Consider the following 18,953-nt stretch of genomic DNA (forward strand, 5'->3'; position numbering starts at 1 on the left):
CTCCGGCCATATTGGCCTGCATACGACTGTAATATGCCCCAGTGAGCTCTACCATTTCCAGACTTCTTTTTCTGTCACATATTCTCTTGTAGGTCTGTTTCAGATTACGATGTTTCTTGTCACACGTCACTATTTACGTGGTATCCATTTCCAAGCATTGCGTTTACAAAGCTCCTCCAAACAGAGAACCTGTTCATGGGTTCGAGATTCTGTCCCTGCTTACCTCGTATTAGCCCAGGGGATAAGTGCAGTTTTTTCACAGAATTGTGCACTTTGTGTTACAAGTGTGGTAGTTTAGGATGTTTGGGGTAAAGTTTGAGTTCTATTTGGGGTTGGGTTAATATAACATGGGTTATTAGTGTGTTCTCGGCTATGCTGATATGCATAGCCACAACACACCCGGCAGGTTGTGCCTGGCATGTGCAGAACATGCACTGCCTGCCTCTAGCCCTATAAAGGGAGTAGCTTCACAGCACTCCTTGTCTTTAGTCCACTGGTTCACCAGGGTGAGGACATTCATTTCAGTTGCTTGAGTCCTGGTAATCCAGACCAAGTATATAGGGTTTGGGGTTACATAGGAAATTAAGATATCTATTCGTTTTGGACATAGGCTCTGAAATCAGAGCCATGTTTAGGTCAGAGTTTTAGGTCAAAGGTTTAATCCTAGAGGTAGAAGTTTAGCCTTCAGATCAGAATTTAGAAACAGAGAACAAGGAAAGGATGAGTCCATAACTGAATTTTGGTACAAGCTCCGACGTTTAGGTTTGCTTGCTTATCCTGAGGCTTCTTACACATCCTTAGAACCACATCTGATTGACCAGTTTTTGAATGGCTTGACTTGATTCAATGTGAGAAAACATGTGCCCTTCTCACATCCTATCACGCTTGATGAAGCAATGTCTTATGCTGTTGAATATGAAGCCATAGAAGGTAGTCGGGCAAGAAAACCAGAGAACTATGATAGAGTAGGGGTTGTTGGACACACATCTGAAGCTAGGATTGAAACTCAGAGTAACGTCAAGGAACGCTTAACTCTAGAGGCTACAGGAAAGTTGATCGACAAAAAGTTGGATCTTTTCAAAAAGGAAAGTCAGAGAAGGGAACCTCCTCGTTGTTATGTTTGTCATGACAAAGGTCATCTGAGAAATACTTGTCCATATCTTGAGAAGTTAGGATTACCAACAAGTGCTGATAAGTCTGGAAATAGGTCGGGAAACTAAAAGATGCTGAGATTGAGGCCGCTATTTCAGCTCAGTTAGATAGGCCAATTCCGACAGATAGAGATAGCATGGAGAATGATACCCTGTTGACACAGAATGAGCAATCTGCTTCCGGGGAGAAAATAGTTTTGCGCACTTTAACACCTGCAAAGTGTCTCTATGCGCATGCTAACGTTGAAGGAGGAAGTTTTAGAGTTCTTGTTGATACAGGGTCCCCAGTTTCCATTATGTCACATTATGATTTCTGTATGCTTGGTTTGGAAGGAACACCTTTGGAGGTAGTCAACAAGGATTTGCATACAGCAAATGATACCCCCATGGTGGTACATGGTTCTGTGAGGTTGAAGTTTGTGATTGATTGTGTGGAATTTGAGCAAAGCTTTGCAGTAGCAGATCTTGGATCACTTAGCAGTATTGTTGGAATGAATTTCCTGGAGCAGTATGATGGGGTAGTGTGTATGTAAAGAGGACAGTTCTAGGTACCTCACAGGGTGAACTATCACTTACCAAGCAGAAAACATACAGTTGCTCAAGAATAAGAGTGCTTGATACAGTGACTGTACCTGGGAATTCAGAAATGCTAGTTGAATGCAAGGTAGACAACCCTATCTCTTCACAGAATGGTATCATTGAGCCAAATAAATATTGGCGTAGCAAAGGTCTCTTTGTAGCTAGAAGTTTAGTCCAGGGAAATAAGAAGACTAAGATGGAAAGTAGCTCTGTAGTGGGCACGTTAAGCACAGTGGAACAGGTAGTCACATGTGATGAAACTAGTAGCCCCATAGTAGATTCTTCAGAGTTACCCTCACATTTGAAACCATTGTTAGGACTTTTTGGAGAGACCAAGGCAGTTCCATTATTACCATCATCACGCATACAGAGGTGGGCGTTGACGTTAGCAGCGTATGAATATACACTGGTATTCAAGGCTGGAATCATTAACAGTAATGCTGATTCTCTCAGCAGACTTTCATTGAGTGAATGCCCAGGGGTTGAGAAAACACCTATACCAGCGTATACTGTCATGCTCGTGGATTTAGTGAATTCGACTGTCGTTACAGTTAAACATATTAGAGCGTGGACCCGTACTGACCCTGTGTTGTCAAAAGTGGTTGGTTATATTCAATGTGGATGGCCAAATTACAACGTAGCAAAAACCCTGAAACCGTTCTTCATCAGGAAAAAGGAACTTACTTCGCACGATGGATGTATACTATGAGGAAATAGAGTAAGAATGGGAAGAACTATGATGACTAATGATCAGACCCATATGGTATTGTGCTCATGAAGAGCCTAGCTCGTGGTTACATCTGGTGGCCAGGAATGGATGCAGAACAAGAGGGTTTTGTGAAGAAATGTACAGTTTGTCAAATAATGCAGCCTGCACCACCCAAGGCTTACTTACATCCTTGGTTATGGCCTGAGTTACCATGGACTTGGATACATGTGGATTATGCTGGTCCGTTTCTAGGCGAGATGTTCTTAATTGTCATAGATGCTTACAGCAAGTGGATTGAAGTTAAAACAGTTTCAGAGGCAACGTCAACTTCAACGATAGAGAAATTGTGAAGAATATTTGCTGTTCATGGACCACCAGGAATTCTAGTAAGTGACAATGGTTCAGTATTCACCAGTGAAGAGTTTGAGTTGTTAATGATAACAAATGGTGTGAATCACAGAAACTATAAAGAAGAACACAGGAGGATCAATTGAAACGAGACTGTCAAGATTCCTATTTCGATATCGACCAACACCGCAATCTTCAACCGGTACAAGTCCAGCAGAGTTACTCATGGGGCGACGATTGAAAACTTATCTAGATTTAGTTCATCCTAACTTGTCTCAGAGGATGAAATCTAAACAGACGAAACAGAAAGAATATCATGATCAACATACACGAGACAGAGACTTTACCATTACAAACTCAGTCTATGTGAAGAACTTTTCATCCGGACCAAATTGGATCCCTGCAACGGTAAAGGTGAAAAGCGGTCCAGTTTCCTGTACAGTAGAACTATCTGATGGCAGAGTTGTCAGGACCCGTGAAGGTCCGGGTTAGAATGACCCTTCAGTAACCCATGCTTGTCGTAAGAGGCGAGTAACGGGATCAGGCTCGCTGGCTTGGTTGACACATGTCATCGGTTCCCAATTGCGCAGATCGATGCTCATGATGTCCTGTCCAGACTCGATTATTTACAGATAGCCGCCATATAGCTGGAAGATTGCTGTGTGCGGCGTAAAACTAAACTCACGCACTCACTCTGAGTTGTCAGGCGTCATCAAGATCATATCCGTCAACGTACAGATATAACAACCGTTCCAGAGATGTCCTGGAATTTATCTTGTGCAGTGCTACAGTGTAATGATGTATGAGTAATGTTATAAGTACGTACGTGTGTGTGTGTGTGTGTGTGTGTGGGGGGGAATCAGGCTAAAATGGCCCCAATTTTGCTTGGCTAAAACGGCCCCAGTGCAAAACGGCCCCAATGATGCTAAGTGAAAACAGCCAGAGATTGTTTGAAATGACCCCGTACAATTGCAAAAAAAGACGTGAAATATATTTGAGCATTTATACTGACATATAACAGATATTGAAGACAGAAAAAAAGTCCTAACAATACACTACTTGCGGCACACACAGCAGCACCATCAACGTGCTTGACCATGTATTTGTTTTCAATTTTAGTGTAATCTGAAGTTACATAATGGGTATTAAATAGAATAACGACACAGACAATAAACTTCCAATGATTCTAGCATGATACCAACAAGGGAACAGTTCTTAGATATAAAGTCAGCGGCTGATGGGTCCATGGACTTGGCTACATCTGGTCAAAAGTTGACCCAGCGATAGGTCTGTATATGCCAAGGTGCTGGTCGCCAACTTTACTGTTGATTCGTCTGTGCCAGCCTATAAACAATACAAAAACAATTAACAATACCATAATACTATCCATCAAATATTGAATCCAATCAAATGTTTAATACGTTGGGGGCATTACATAGATCTTTATTTCTCTTTCATACATTTTAGTTATCTTGTATATAGGATATATATATTGATATACTGAAAGAAACCCACCCTCAACATGGTTGTTTGTCCGAACTGTCAGATTGAACACTGACCAGGACTTTGGGGTGAACGTAGGGTGCTCAATCCACTGTCTTGAGACATACGGCACCAGGTCACAAAAGTGACAAAATTCTTAGGATCAAAGTTACTAGTTCTGTAAAAGTCATTGTTATTGAAAACGATGGGCAGAAAATCCAGCTGTCACTGTAAAAGTACTGAAATAAAACGTGTTAATTTGTAGCATGGCTTGTGGGTTTCTTTAACCACGTGTAAAACACGTGGTAACTCCTCAGTGTAAACAAACTACGGCCAATCAGATGGCTAGTTTTCACCCAATGCCAATCACGTGGTTTGCCATGATCCAAGTCACACCATGGGATTTGGTGTTGGCGAAAACTAGCCATCTGATTGTCTGAAACACTTTGGCCATGCGCTAAGGTGATGTATGTAATGAGCGGACCCACGAAGTCGCGCGCGGGGTTATAGCCCAAGAAAGCCACATTTAAGAAAAAAAACAGAGTTGAAAATGGTGTGGCTCAACCGACAATAGGCATGGTGGAGTGATCGTATGAATGTGGCTCTCCCGGCAATGCGCAATTAGCTTATCCATGTTACCGTAAATAATGGGTATTAAATCTTGAAATATTCATTATGTAAAAATGTAGAAATCGGTGGCGAATTTTGTTATTTATTTATCTATTTATGTATTTATTCCCTCTAGCTTTCATCACCTTCCTGAGCCTAGAAACATATAATTACTCTTAGTTCTTCCTTTGATTCTGGCACAATGTCTATAATGTATATTTTTCATCTTAATTTAATCCTCTGTATCTATATGTCATCATTTGATTTGAAATCATTCTTTTAAATTGGTACTGAGACCAAAGTTTAAGTAAATGTAATTTTTTTATCGCATTGTATGCCAAAGGGTTAGTATTTGATAGATCTGCAGCATGGTGTTTCAGAAATAGAATAATTAGGAAGTTGTTAGAAAGGGGGTGAAGGTATTGCAATGCCATATAGTACAGTACCAAGCCGCGAGCCGCGATGGGGTCCTACAGTAAAGTGTAGTACAGTACAATACAGTAGCATCCCATCCCGGCTCTCGGCTACCTACCCCCAGTACCCCACCTCATTGGTGTTTCCACACACATGACCACAATTACGTACCCGCCACAGAGCCATTCCACCCTGTGATCTTTACCTTCCTCTTGGAAATCTACATGCGTACTTGAATAAATTTTGTAACTTGCCGTTACTAAATACAACACTGCTCTACATTAGTAATAGTACTTTACACTTTATGTTTTTATCAGTTCCAGTTATCAGTTGGTTTACGTTTCGTAAGATGTCTAGTTAATCACTGCACGTGAGATATACCAGGTGCAGGGAAGGCGTGTCGGCCTCGAGATTACCTTTATCTCACACCTACACAAGCAACACAGGGCAATGCAGCGCTTAAAAGGTTGTCCTTGATCCATATAGTACATGTCAGTTTTAACAAGTTTTTATTCTAAAAAAAACACCAACGGTGGTACAAGAGCAAAATCAGTATTGCAAGTAACATGCTCGACATGACAGTTAACGACATATTGGTCTTAGAGTACAGTTTAATATTGCAATAAATTTAGACAGTTTCTTTAATACGGACACATGATTTGAGCAAAGTAGGTTTTTAAGTTTATACAGGTTAGGAACATTATAATAGTGTGCACTGATGAACTTTGATCTAGGTACTGTAAAGGCTGAACATCGGAAGAGGTAATGAAATTCGTCAGCAATAACAGACGAATTACAAAGAGGGCATGTCCTCTTATCGCGTGGTATATTATAACAACGACCGGGTGAACCCATTAAGGGTTTCTATTGTACACTGGCATGATTAAACATAAGGACATGCTTGTAACTCCTGCTTTTGCAAACGATGTTTGTTTCCTAGTGAGAACCCCACAACAGTTGTACTAGACCACCCTGGTCTGACTGTAGTGATGTAACCCATAACATCTGTACAGGACAATCCTGATCTGGCCGTAGTAAGGTACCCTATAACAGTTGCACAGGGCTAGCCTGATCTAGCCGTAGTAAGGTACCCTATAACAGTTGCACAGGGCTAGCCTGATCTGGCCGTAGTAAGGTACGCTATAACAGTTGCACAGGGCTAGCCTGATCTAGCCGTAGTAAGGTACCCTATAACAGTTGCACAGGGCTAGCCTGATCTGGCCGTAGTGAGATTATCTTGTTACAGTTGTACAGGACTAGCCTGGTCTGACTGTAATGAGTGTATCCCTTAACACTTGTACAGGACTAGCTTGATGTAGCACAATGGGGTTATCTCATAAGTGAGTGAGTGAGTTAATAACGTCACATCGGCAATGTCTCAGCCATATCGTGACGAAAAGATTTTATACAATAAAGATGAAAACATTTTGGTGAGTAAAACCTGTCGACGATGGACAGTAACAATACTAGAGTATCACAAATATGAACATAAAACTAGCATGTAAAACTAAAAGATTTTAAGCAAAGAAGACAATACAATATAAAACACGGGCTATAGATCGCCAAAATTGAAGGTAGATCACCATACAGGAGTACCCTGATCTGACCGTGGTGAGCATATCTCTTAACAGCTGGTCATTACTGTCCTGATCTGACCATAGTGAGGTTATCTTACAACAGTTATACAGGAGTACCCTGATCTGACCGTGGGGAGCATATCTCATAACAGCTGGTCATCACTGTCCTGATCTGACTCTAGTGAGGTTAACTCATAACAGTTGTACAGGACTAGCCCAATCTGACTGTAGTAAGCTTAACTCAGAACAGTTGTACAGGAGTACCCTGATCTGACTGTAGTAAGGTTATCTCAGAACAGTTGTACAGGAGTACCCTGATCTGACTCTAGTGAGGTTATCTCAGAACAGTTGTACAGGACTACCCTGATCTGACTGTAGTGAGGTTATCTCAGAACAGTTGTACAGGACTACCCTGATCTGACTGTAGTGAGGTTATCTCAGAACAGTTGTACAGGACTACCCTGATCTGACTGTAGTGAGGTTATCTCAGAACAGTTGTACAGGACTACCCTGATCTGACTGTAGTGAGGTTATCTCATAAAAGTTGTACAGGACTACCCTGATCTGACCGTAGTGAGGTTAATTCAGAACAGTTGGACAGAACTACCCTGATCTAGCATATTTTCGTGCTATTATGTAAGTGTTGGCCATGTTTATCAGTTGCATATATATATTCATAAAACAATTATGTCAGCAAGATAAGGTCTGTTTTCTGTCACTGCATGCATACCTAGATAATACAGTAGTTCATCCTGTCGGTATAAAAGACGGCGTAAGTGACGACAAGTCAATCCGGAGGTCTTGGTCAAGCGAGATGGTTGGAAAGATAGCGCTGATTCTTGTTGCTGTTGCAACCGTCACCTACGCTGCCAGCGTCAATGTCGTAAGGCAGACAACGGGTGGGTGTCTTTTTCTGATTAACTGGGGCGCTGGGGTAGACTAGTGGTTAAAGCGTTCGCTCGTCAAGCCGAAGACTTGTGTTCGATTCCCCTCATGGGTTCAATGTGTGAAGCCCATTTATGGTGTCCCCCCGCCGTGTTATTGCTAGAATATTGCTGAACTAAACTAGCCCACTCTGATTAACGTTTAGAATTAGTTATGGGAGTTCTGTACAAAAATACAATCAGTATACACCTATTTTATATTGTGGCTGAAAATGAGACAAAAAATACATATATATAGTTCGAAAGCTGATGTATTTTACCGTTGTTCTGACTGACTGACTGACTGAGTTTGGTTTTACGCCACTTTTAGCAATATTCCAGCAACATCACGGCGGGGGGACACCAGAAATGGGCTTCACACATTGTGCCCATGTGGGGATTCGAACCCGGGTCTTCGGCGTGACGAGCCAACGCTTTAACCATTAGGCTACCCCACCGCCCCCCGTTGTTCTGAACCTTGAGAATTCGGTGTAAACGCAAACGAACCAGTGAGGATCCGGGTTAGAATATTGATCTTCAGTAACCCATGCTTGTCGTAAGAGGCGACTAACGGGATCGGGGTGGTTAGGCTCGCTGACTTGGTTGACACATAGCATCGTATCCCAATTGCGTAGAACGATGCTCATGCTGTTGATCACTGGATCGTCTTGTCCAGACTCGATTAAATACAGACCGCCGCCAATATTGCTACCAACAAACCAGCCAATCTTGCATTAGGTACGTGATAAAGTACGTTCACTGGTATGAAAACACGGGGCACTAGTGACGCGTGCACTATGTGTAGATTAAATTGTTTAGGCCCTTAGTAAGAAATTAATACCGGGAGGGCAGGACATGTTTATCCTTTTCGGGAACACCTATTGTCCTAATATATTTTCATTTATATAATTTTCACATCTATTTTTCATTTAAATAAAACGGTGTGTTTCTGAGGATAGTCAAGACTGAGTGTTCTGTTCCACTGACATTTTATATACACACAAGATATATACAAAGAAACGTTACCCTCCCTACCTTTATGAATTACTGAAAAACTGTCAAAGATATGTTAGAATGTGTCACTTTACAAGAAAGCTGAACAACACAGCTTTATGCAAATCATGAAAACTATTCCTCAAATGCATTCATATATTTAGGTGAAATACATCATTTTCAGAAGAATAAAATTGTCCTAATTTCGACCGAAAATAAACCAATGACAGTGATTTAGATGTCCAAAAGAAAGGTTGAAAATAAACTCTGCTTTGAGACAACGATAAACCATTTAAAGTCACCATTTTGCAACTACTAAAACAAGAAACAACTGTTGTAGAGTGTGTAAACTTGTAAAAGAATCCTTCCTATGCTATCTGTCTTTTAAAACATTTTCTGCTGATTTGCATTAGTGAAAACAAGTAAAACGTGTCTTTGAAATTGTGAAAAAGTGTTTAGGAACATCTAAAATTATCTTTGTTAACATTTTTGCTTGCAAAGTAACATTTTTCCATTTTCTGTTTACACATAGCAATATCAATCGCCAAAACGTAGCAATATTCAAGCAGTATTGAATGAATGAATGAATGAATGAATGTGCTTTATTTCCTCCATTAAGACGGAGAGTACATATATGAAAACATCTTAGGATGTAATATTAAACATATTTACATATTCAACCATAGTCTCCGGCATAGTCTCTGACATAATCGCAGCTTCACAGATACAGCAGGTCTTTGAGGTTCCAGGAGCTGATGCTTTTTGCTGTAATGTCAATAAATACAGCCCACATATTCAGTGACATGTTTTCAATGAGTGGTGTGATTCCACCTAGAAGGGTGGTAATATTGAGTTCATTATCATCACAATCCTCGAATTGTATATAGCTTTCAATGGTCATATTGTCAAACAAACGTTCACTAAGTGCATTACGCTTAGAGAATAAACTGCAGCAGTATAACAGTTGGTGTTTCACCATATCATCACACTCGGTGTCACAGAGTAGGCACATCCCACCTACAACAGGTAATACACCAAGTTTAACTAGACTGTACACAGGTCTGGTTGAGATTGGGTACAGTTCACACATTCCCCACAGTCTATGTGGGGCTAGAGCACCGTGAATGTTGGCAAAACGGCTCATTTCTGGTGTCTGAGTGAGTGTCATTTGCCAGTTATAATATTCTGCGTCGGCTACCTTTCTATTAATAGTTCTACTCCATTCCAGTTTGCACGGAAAATTACCAGTTTTCATAAATTCACTCACATGCGACCAGAGATCGTAATTTTGAACAATTTCAGAAGATCATGGGTTAACTATACATCACACGTGTTATCAGTAATAAACTGTCCTATTCTATACAGGAGTACTCTTTTGTGGGTGCTTCCAGTATCTGCGCGACATAGCCTACCAAACAGCATGAGTTTGAGTCATGCTTTTTGACTTTTGAACCAGATGGTGGTTCGCCGAGGAAGACTTGGATGATCAGCGTGGAATTGACCGGTAGATTTTCCATGATGTCGATCAATTCGTCAAATTCCGTCACCATCTGCAAACTTGCGCTTTGCGTCCCGGGTTTCCCCGATAGCGCGTGTGCTAATTTATTTTGCGAGAGCGGGCTGAGAATCACGCTGCGTCTTGGCGTCAGGACGTAAGCCAAGAGCATTATTCCCTCGTTCAGGACTTTCGTTAGGTAGTGGATTTTGCTTTCCGTAAAAACGAGGGGAGAGCCGAGCGTGATGTCGATGATCCAGTCAATTCGAGTACGGCACGAGGACCCATTTGTTGTCGTCGGTGAACATGAAAGTGTAAGGCGCGTTTCGAGCGACCGTGGTCTCGACATCGTTCAGATCGAACAGCTTGCCGTCGAAGGCCCTGGATATCGTCCACTCGTCTTCTTCGTTGCGGACGAGGTCATACCGCTCGTTGTTGACCGCTCCTTCGGTGTTGACGAAATCGCTTAGGGTGCTGATGCGGTTGCTGGATCTGCTGCTGCCTTTGGAGGCGGGCACTTCAACGCGTTTGTAAATGTTGTTTTTCCCTTGCAATGCATACAGTTTGATCTCGATTCCGGGCTCATCGAATCCGCGCGTGTCTCCGAGGTCAGAGAGCGTGATGGTATGACATTTTCTCAGTCGCATGGTTGTTCCCGGACCCGAAGCTTCGGTCATTGTATCACTCAGGTATCCTACATTATCGTGGTTGATGAAGGGACGGCTTACGACACGCAGAAACAGTTCGTGGTCAACATCAAGGATGCCATCGCCAGACCGGTCGATCTGCCGAGTGCCATCGTACGCTATGAAAACGCGCTGGAATACGCCCGGTTGAAAGTCGACTACGTGTTCGGCGTGGAACTGTACATGGCTCCGAGCAACATGCGACTGAGGATGAACCGAGTGGTGGGTTACAATAACGAAATCGTCATGGCGACCGCTGGGCTTGAACCCGGAAGTCAAAAACGCGAGTCGAGTCGTGCCGCACTACGAAACGGGAATCGTGGCACCGGCACCGGAAGAAGAACCACCACCACAACAGCAGCAGCAGCAGCAGCTGCTGCCTCCACACGTGCAGGCAAACAATCAGCGAAACATCGACTGCAAAACGGCTCTGGTGGTCGGCAGGATCGCGGTCGGACTGTGTCTCATTTGGTTAAAATTCCTTAGCCCGCGACGTACACCAGACCCGCCACAGTGACGATTAAGGCCAACAGGTTTTGACCGAACCATGTGACGGTTTTCGACAAGAAGCCCAGCAATCAGGACACGATGCTGCCCAAGATACCAGGCAGCGCTTCGGCGGCTTTGCCGGCCAGTTTCGCCAGGGCTTCGCCAAGCGAGTTCAACTGTTTTTTTATCCAGTCTCTGACATCGCCACCTTCTTTGTGTGCTGGTGGTGGTGTGCCTCCGCCGCCGGTGCCGCCCGTCAGCGATACAATCAGGGTCGATAGGATGAAGCCCAAAGCTGTGAGAATGCTGGCGATGGTGATCCCTTGTTCTTGGAACAGAATTCGGATCCTGTCGGCCAAAGTGGTGTCCTTGTTCAAGACTCGGTTGATGGTTTCGAGCACGCGGCTGATTTGCGATCGGAGGGCTTCCCGGTTGGAGGAAGCGGCTTCCAATCGGGTCCGTCTCTCGCCTTCCAGGTCGCTCAACCTTTTCTTGATGCGACGTCTGCTGGTCTCGTCTTCCGCTTGTTCGAGTTTGGTTTTATCGTGAGCGATGTGCTCGTTGATTTCGTTCAGTTTACCCATGTTGTTCATGAGTTCTCCGCGCACTTTTTTCAAGGCTTTGTCTAGACCCCGAAGTTCCCTAAAAGGAAATTCAAAACTGGGCAAGGGTTCGTTCCAGTACGTGACCAATATTTTTTCGATTTCGGCCGACGCCTCTTTGGCGTGCTGGGGCACTTATGCACCACCACCACCACCGAGTTCGGTCCTTACATTTTGCAGATCTCGAACGACCTTTTGGTGGAAGTTTTGTTTTGGGTCGTGCGCCGCCATAATCTCGCAGGTTTAGTTCGTCTCGTATCAGTTGACTACCACCACGGCGACTGCCTAGCATTGACAGGGCGAGCGGTTTTCTCGTGTGTTTGTTCATGAGATTGACCTCCGGATGAGCTTTCAATCGCAGCGTCCCTTCGTTGTCGATTTTGAACTTCGGATAGTCGCGGCCCAATGGTTTGACGTATTTTTTATCGCGTTTAAAAGCATTGTAATATTCGTCCACGGCCTGCTTTAAAAGCTCGTTGCCAATGGTGTCTGCTACATCATCGTCGTCGTTCAGCTGGTGTACGTCTAAATCAACCATGGGAATATCGTCCGCCATTATTTTTAATTTTATATTAAACTAAAAATATACATAGTTTCAATAGAAACAATGTCGCATTACGGACGAAAGTTAGATCCTTTCCGAAAATCGAGAGAGCCGCTCGGTGTCAAAACCGTGCGTCAGTCGGTGACCATCACCAACAATCCGAGCACGATTGATCAAAACCAAATGCTGCTGGTTCGATTCCCCAACCTAGGCGCAAATGATGTCATCGTCCCCGGCACGACTCGACTGGCTTTTCACATCACGTTGGAGTCCACGAACGACAAACACATGATCGTAAACAATCTGGGTCGCGCCATCGTCAAGAAAACCACCATGAAAATCAGCGGGAACGAGGTGCTGAGCATCGACGACAGTGATGTGTTTTACTGTTACGCGGACCTCTGGAGAACCTCGAACGAGCGGAATGACATGGCGTATCGAACGATCTACGTGTGGGGAAATTTTTACGTCAGATCAGCTCGACAATATAACAAAAGGAGAAAAAGCCGCCACCAAGGCGTACGTGTTGTGGAACATCAACCTGAACGTGCCGGCTAGATCGATGAAAGGCATCTTGATCATTCCCATGGCTGAATACGAGCCGTTTCGAAGAGGCAGCGAACTTACTTGGAATCCCGAGATCACGAAAGTGGAAGTGACCGTCGAGGGCGTGCCCCACCAGCTGTTCAGTCAAGGCATGCGAGCTTACCAGCAGTGGGACGAGATAAAAAAACTATCGACCATCAAGTGACACTCGTCTGAAGTCAACGACGTCATCAAAGATCTGGGTTTGCCCTACGTGACGGTCCATAAATACCTGGATAAACATTACGCACTGTGGCTGGACATGCGATCCACGGATGATGACAGACTTCACGACAGCGGACGTCGCATCGACAACGACAGCGAGGGGATCACCATCCAAATCACCAAGAAAGCTCAAAGTCTGGGCGGTAAATTAAAATTATATTTGTACGTGATTATGGACGCGCAACTAAATATAGACAATGGAAGATTCGTGCAAGCCATTTATTGATTTACCTCGCGATCCCCACTGCGCCATCGTGTGCTGTCAGACGGGGGGCGGCAAGACGGCATTCGTGCTGGACATGTTGGAAGGATAATATTGCGACGTGTTCGACCACATCGTCATCGACATTACGGGTGAACAAGACGTACACGGAGAGAGCGTGGGTGATGACGGACCCGGACGTGCACAAAATCGATCCTGGAACTCGTCTGCAGGACTGGTTGAGCGTTTATCACAACAAGTTGAAAGGAGAATCAACGCTGTTCATCCTGGACGACTGCAGCGCCAACAAGGAGATGGTTAAAAAACGAGACGCGCTGTCGTATCTGGCCTTCTCGGGCCGACACACGAAACACAGCGTTTGGGTGCTGACTCAGAAATTCAACTCGGTGCTGAAAGATTTACGGGAACAGACGCGATGGGTCGCCCTGTTTCACTGCAAGGACAGGGATTCGTTCGAGGACTGCTTGCGAGAAAACGACGTGATCCCGACCAAACAAGAACGAGAACGACTGAAGAAACAGCTCGCCGAAACGAAACACGCCAAACTCCTGCTGAAAACCGACCAACCCATAGAGTACAAAGTCTGCTAGCTTCTAGCAAACTTCTAGCAAAGCTTCAAGCATTAACTTCTTGAAGCAAAATTCAAGCATAACTTCAGCAAATTTTCGCAAAATTCTAGCAAAACACTTCTAGCAGCAAAATTCAAGCATAACTTCAGCAAACTTCTTCAGCAAAATTCTAGCAAAATTCAAAATTTAGTAAATTCAAGCATAGCTTCAGCAAAGTTCTAGCAAAATTCTAGCAAATTCAAGCACAGCAGCATAATTCTCAGCAAAATTCTAGCAAAATTCTAGCAAATTCATAGCTTCAGCAAAAATCATAGCAAAATTCCACAGCAAGCTTCAGCAAAAATGATGTTCGAAACGTTCGTCGTGTGCAACTTGACTTTCATCTCGATGTGTGGCGCGTACATCGGATTTCATTTTATTAGACTTAAACATTGCTTGTCACATTATAATGGATGGAGTCGCGACGAACTTCTCAAACCCATGTTGGATGACGACAATAATGAAAACGACAAGCGAGAAACTTCACTGGTGAAGGCTCGACAAGCTGTACTCGAGATACGAAGCCAGATACGGCGCCGAAATGACGCAAACAATATTCCAAACGCAGATACGCTGGGGCGATCCTTCCCATTCCGTCAGAATGTCGACTTTACCTGTGGGAAGATCTCGAGAAAGATCCGTTCATCGAACACGCTTTGAGCGCCGCATGCTGTACCACAGGTACGGCATGTTTTTAGCTCCGTTGACCGCGGCGATCATCACGGCAAAGCATTGTCAATATAAAGAAGAAAATAATGATAACAGTGTACAAGAGGAGGAGGAAAAGAAGGATGCTGCTGTCCCCGAGCAAAGACAGCAGACAACGGAACAAGTGATTGATACCATAACCAGAAGAAAAAAGGATCCCAAAAAAGTAGCTGCAGGTCGCAAAGGTCAGTTAGCTTAAAAGCAGAAAAAAACTCGTCAATGGATTTATTACACCATAACGACGGCAGCATGCATCACCACCGTCATCACCGTATTGCTGTATAAATTCAACGTTCAAAAGCGGAACGTACCTGGACCTGTCACCATACTACAAGAAAAAGCGAGCCATGGTCAACGTCAAAAACAAAGGCGACGATTGCATGAGGGTAGCGATCAGATCCGCGCTGTTTCCAGCCAACGCACATTCGGACAGACTTTCCAGCTATCCCGAAGACGACGGGCTCGACTGGGGTGGCATAGATGAACCCACTCCCATCTCCCAGATCATCAAAATCGAAAAACAGAATACACATAGCCATCAAGGTCTTCGGACACGAAGGGAACACAACGATCGTGCACAGGATCAGCTCCCTCCTCGATGACGAAGGACGCAAGACGATCAATCTATTCATGATTCAGCGAGACGACGACAAGCATCACTACGTGTGGATAAAAAGCTTCAGCAGACTGTTGCACGATCAATCGAAACACGCCGGGAAAAAACACTTCTGCGAACGGTGCCTGCACGGCATCTCGAAGGTCGATGGCAACCTGACGTGCATCCCAAACAACATGGAAAAATACATCTCGTTCTCCTTGGACAGTTCTCCTTACCCCTACGAATACATGGACGATTTGTCCAGGTTCGACGAGACGCGATTACCTTCTATCGACCGATTTCACAGCAACTTGACCGACTCGGCCATCCCCCCGGACGATTACGCGCACGCCCTCAACGTGTGGGACAAACTGGACTGCAAGACTCTGGGCGACTACCACGACCTGTACCTGAAAACGGACGTGTTGCTGCTGGCCGACGTGTTCGAGATATTCAGGAAAACGTGCGCGAAACAGTACGGCCTGGACCCCACGTGGTACTTCTCATCCCCTGGCCTCTCTTGGGACGCCTTGTTGAAAAAGACGAAGATTGAATTGGAATTGTTAACGGATTACGACATGCACCTGTTCGTGGAGAAAGGCTTGCAAGGCTTCCATGGCATCCAAGCGATACGCCAAAGCCAACAACCAGTACGTTCCCGGTCACAATTCGAGCAAACCGACCAACCACATCCTCTATCTCGACGCCAATAACCTGTACGGCTGGGCCATGAGCCAATATCTCCCCACCGGGAAATTCGAATGGGTCGTCTGCCGGTCCGACATCAACGTGAATAGCATCCCCGAAGACTCCGAGATAGGATACATATACGAAGTGGACTTGGAGTACCACGCGGAACTGCATGAATCGCACAACAGCTATCCGCTGGCTCCCGAACGATTGACGGTGAACCTGGAGTGGTTGTCCGACTACCAACGAAGCTTGCTCGGAGGCAACAAGCTGACCAACATCGAAACACTCGTGCCAAATTTGTTGAACAAGTCAAAATACGTCCTCCACTACTGCAACCTGCAGCTGTACCTGTCGTTGGGAATGAAGCTGAAAAAAGTACATCACGTGCTCAGATTTCATCAAAGCCCGTGGATGGAACCTTACATTTGGTTGAACACGGATTTACGAAAACAAGTCTAGAGCGACTTCGAGAATTCTATATGGTACAAAGAGAGAATAGAATGCATGATATGATACACAAGTACGAGAAATATGCCACGATTAACAGCTGAAGAGAGAGAAAGCCATCGGGATGATGCAGATGGGGTGGACATACAATGCTGTTGCCAACGCCCTCTGATGCCAACGTATCACGGTTATAAGACTTATTCAGCGCTACAGACAGACAGGGGTCACCGTAGACAGACCAAGAAGTGGACGTCCACGCATCACAACGATAGCTGAAGATAGGTACCTCCGTCACATCGGAAGGAGGTTTGGCGTTTAGTGTATATACCTTACTAATACTGATCAATTTGATTTGTCCCACCCAGGGTGCTACTACAAGACAGTCATCTACCAGCAGGGCGAGCAGTGGTTGGACGGGTGTGACTACACATGCAAGTGTATCGACGCTTCGATTGGGGAATACCAATGCAATACTGTGTAAGTGTACATCGTGTGTCATGTGTTTATGTGTATGATCAATACCGAGTGAAAGATTAAGATCCCGATCCACAAAGCGATCTCTCCAGTTTACCTTTGGCTTTTGAATGTCGTAGCGCCACGAACGCTTTGTGGATCGGCACCTTGACCCACATATCTCATTAAGCCAACTGATCTAGTGGAGATGTTAATTACGTATATTTGTTTTATGTATTTAGACTCCATAGAGAGTTGAAACCGGACATCAATGTAAACAATTGAATTGTTAACTTGTTATCGATCCATTGACATCAGACTGTGACCAATAAGCCATACATCAATAGTTCAATCAGGTGTTGCATCATTTGTAATCAGGAATAAATATAATTGGCTAAAATTGGTTCGGCATTATCACAACGAAATCATATAGTTCTTTGTTAAATTGTCAGGGTCATCTTTCATATTACCCTATTCTTATACTGACGCGTTAACCGATTCCACAGATGTCTTCCGTTGAACCTGCCCCCTCAGTGTCAGCTGCTGGACGCTCCCCAAGGCAAATGTTGTAAAGTGCCACAGTGTCCTTATGGATTTCAGATCAACAACCCAGATGGATTTCAGATCAACTACCCAGATGGATACGTTCCGCGATAGAGTGATCTCCCTTTGTAACACTGCCAATGGCGTCACATGATGATTTTCATTAAGATCGATAACGGATTTGTCTCCAAGTGATTTTAGAATAATAAATACTCCGCTCTGTCATTTACTTGTTACCTTGTTACCAGTTATTTTGATGGCTTCAGGTTTTTCGGTCAGTAGTAGTTTAACATTCAGCGTACTACTCGTATTTCTATAAATTACTTAATAATGGGGAAATCCATAAAGACATAAGAATAATCTCTGCGTCATGTTAGCGATTAAAACTTTCAGTATACACTGCAGCAGGGCAACATGATAGAACGTTAAATTAATTTAAAATGATAGAACTGAATTTGTCTAAGTCATTTGAGAGCTTATCTAAAATACATCGTATTTTCCAGACGCCGAGACAAATTCTAAAACTGCCAAAAACTGTTGGTTGGTTTGTTGTCTAACGCCACACTCAGCAAAAATATTGACCAGCAAAAAGGCGGCGGTCTGAAAATAGTCGAGCATGGTCCAGACAATCCAAGTATCAAGATGAATTTGTAAAGGCAGGATCTTGCAATAAACTTCATGAGCTATGATGCAAGTAAACACTTTCGATATTTTGCTTAAAATGTAATCTCATACATTTCTTTGAAAAAAAAGAAGAACTACAACTTAAGCTTGTCGTAAGAGGCGACAAACGGGATCGGGTGGTCAGGCTCGCTGACTTGTTTGAAACGTGTCATCGTATCCCAACTGCTTAGATTGAGTGGTCGTGATATTGATCACTGGATTGTCTCTTTACAGACCGCGGCCATACAGCTGGAATATTGCCGAGTGCGGTGTTAAACAAGAAACCAACCAAGCATATCGTCATAAGACGTTTACACTAGTGATTAAGTTCAGTTCAACACCTCTTCGAACAATATTTCCCTGCGTGTCAGACTAAAGGGTGGAGAAGGCCCAAAGTGATGCAAGTATACAACCTTTGTGACGCCTGTGAGCATGGGGATGGCGCTAACCAATCTAGTGACTGAGTTGGGTGTTACGCCGGTTTAAGCAATATTCCAGCAATATCACGGCGGGGGACACCAGAAATTAGCTTCACAAAATGTACCCATGTGGGGAATAGAACCCGGGTCTTGGGCGTGACGAGCAAACGCTTTAACCACTGGGCTA

At 44.0% G+C, this 18,953-nt stretch overlaps 1 protein-coding gene and 1 long non-coding RNA gene across 2 annotated transcripts; one reads left to right on the top strand and one right to left on the bottom strand.

The window, feature by feature from the left end:
- Window positions 1-3,900: 3,900 nt before the first annotated feature.
- LOC124274183 lies at window positions 3,901-5,583 on the bottom strand. Its single transcript, XR_006897884.1, has 2 exons — window positions 5,464-5,583; window positions 3,901-4,131 (listed from the first exon to the last, which is right to left on the bottom strand). It is a non-coding gene; the product is annotated as an uncharacterized LOC124274183 (long non-coding RNA).
- A 2,098-nt stretch (window positions 5,584-7,681) lies between these two features.
- On the top strand, window positions 7,682-17,909 carry LOC124274182 (CCN family member 1-like). Its single transcript, XM_046709493.1, has 3 exons — window positions 7,682-7,768; window positions 17,054-17,165; window positions 17,648-17,909. The coding sequence occupies exons 1-3, from the start codon at window positions 7,684-7,686 to the stop codon at window positions 17,796-17,798; spliced, it is 348 nt and encodes a 115-aa protein (XP_046565449.1). The 5' UTR covers window positions 7,682-7,683; the 3' UTR covers window positions 17,799-17,909.
- Window positions 17,910-18,953: the final 1,044 nt, after the last annotated feature.

This window comes from Haliotis rubra, unplaced genomic scaffold, assembly GCF_003918875.1.
Source record: "Haliotis rubra isolate DU_JTF1 unplaced genomic scaffold, ASM391887v1 Scf189, whole genome shotgun sequence".
Lineage (NCBI taxonomy): Eukaryota > Metazoa > Mollusca > Gastropoda > Lepetellida > Haliotidae > Haliotis > Haliotis rubra.

What these genes read in the sequence shown, in the direction of transcription:
- LOC124274182 (XM_046709493.1), top strand. Translation starts at nt 7,684, where the DNA reads ATGGTTGGAAAGATAGCGCTGATTCTTGTTGCTGTTGCAACCGTCACC. An exon ending in TGTCGTAAGGCAGACAACGG is followed by an intron (nt 7,769 to 17,053) that starts GTGGGTGTCTTT and finishes TGTCCCACCCAG; the next exon opens with GGTGCTACTACAAGACAGTC. An exon ending in GAATACCAATGCAATACTGT is followed by an intron (nt 17,166 to 17,647) that starts GTAAGTGTACAT and finishes CCGATTCCACAG; the next exon opens with ATGTCTTCCGTTGAACCTGC.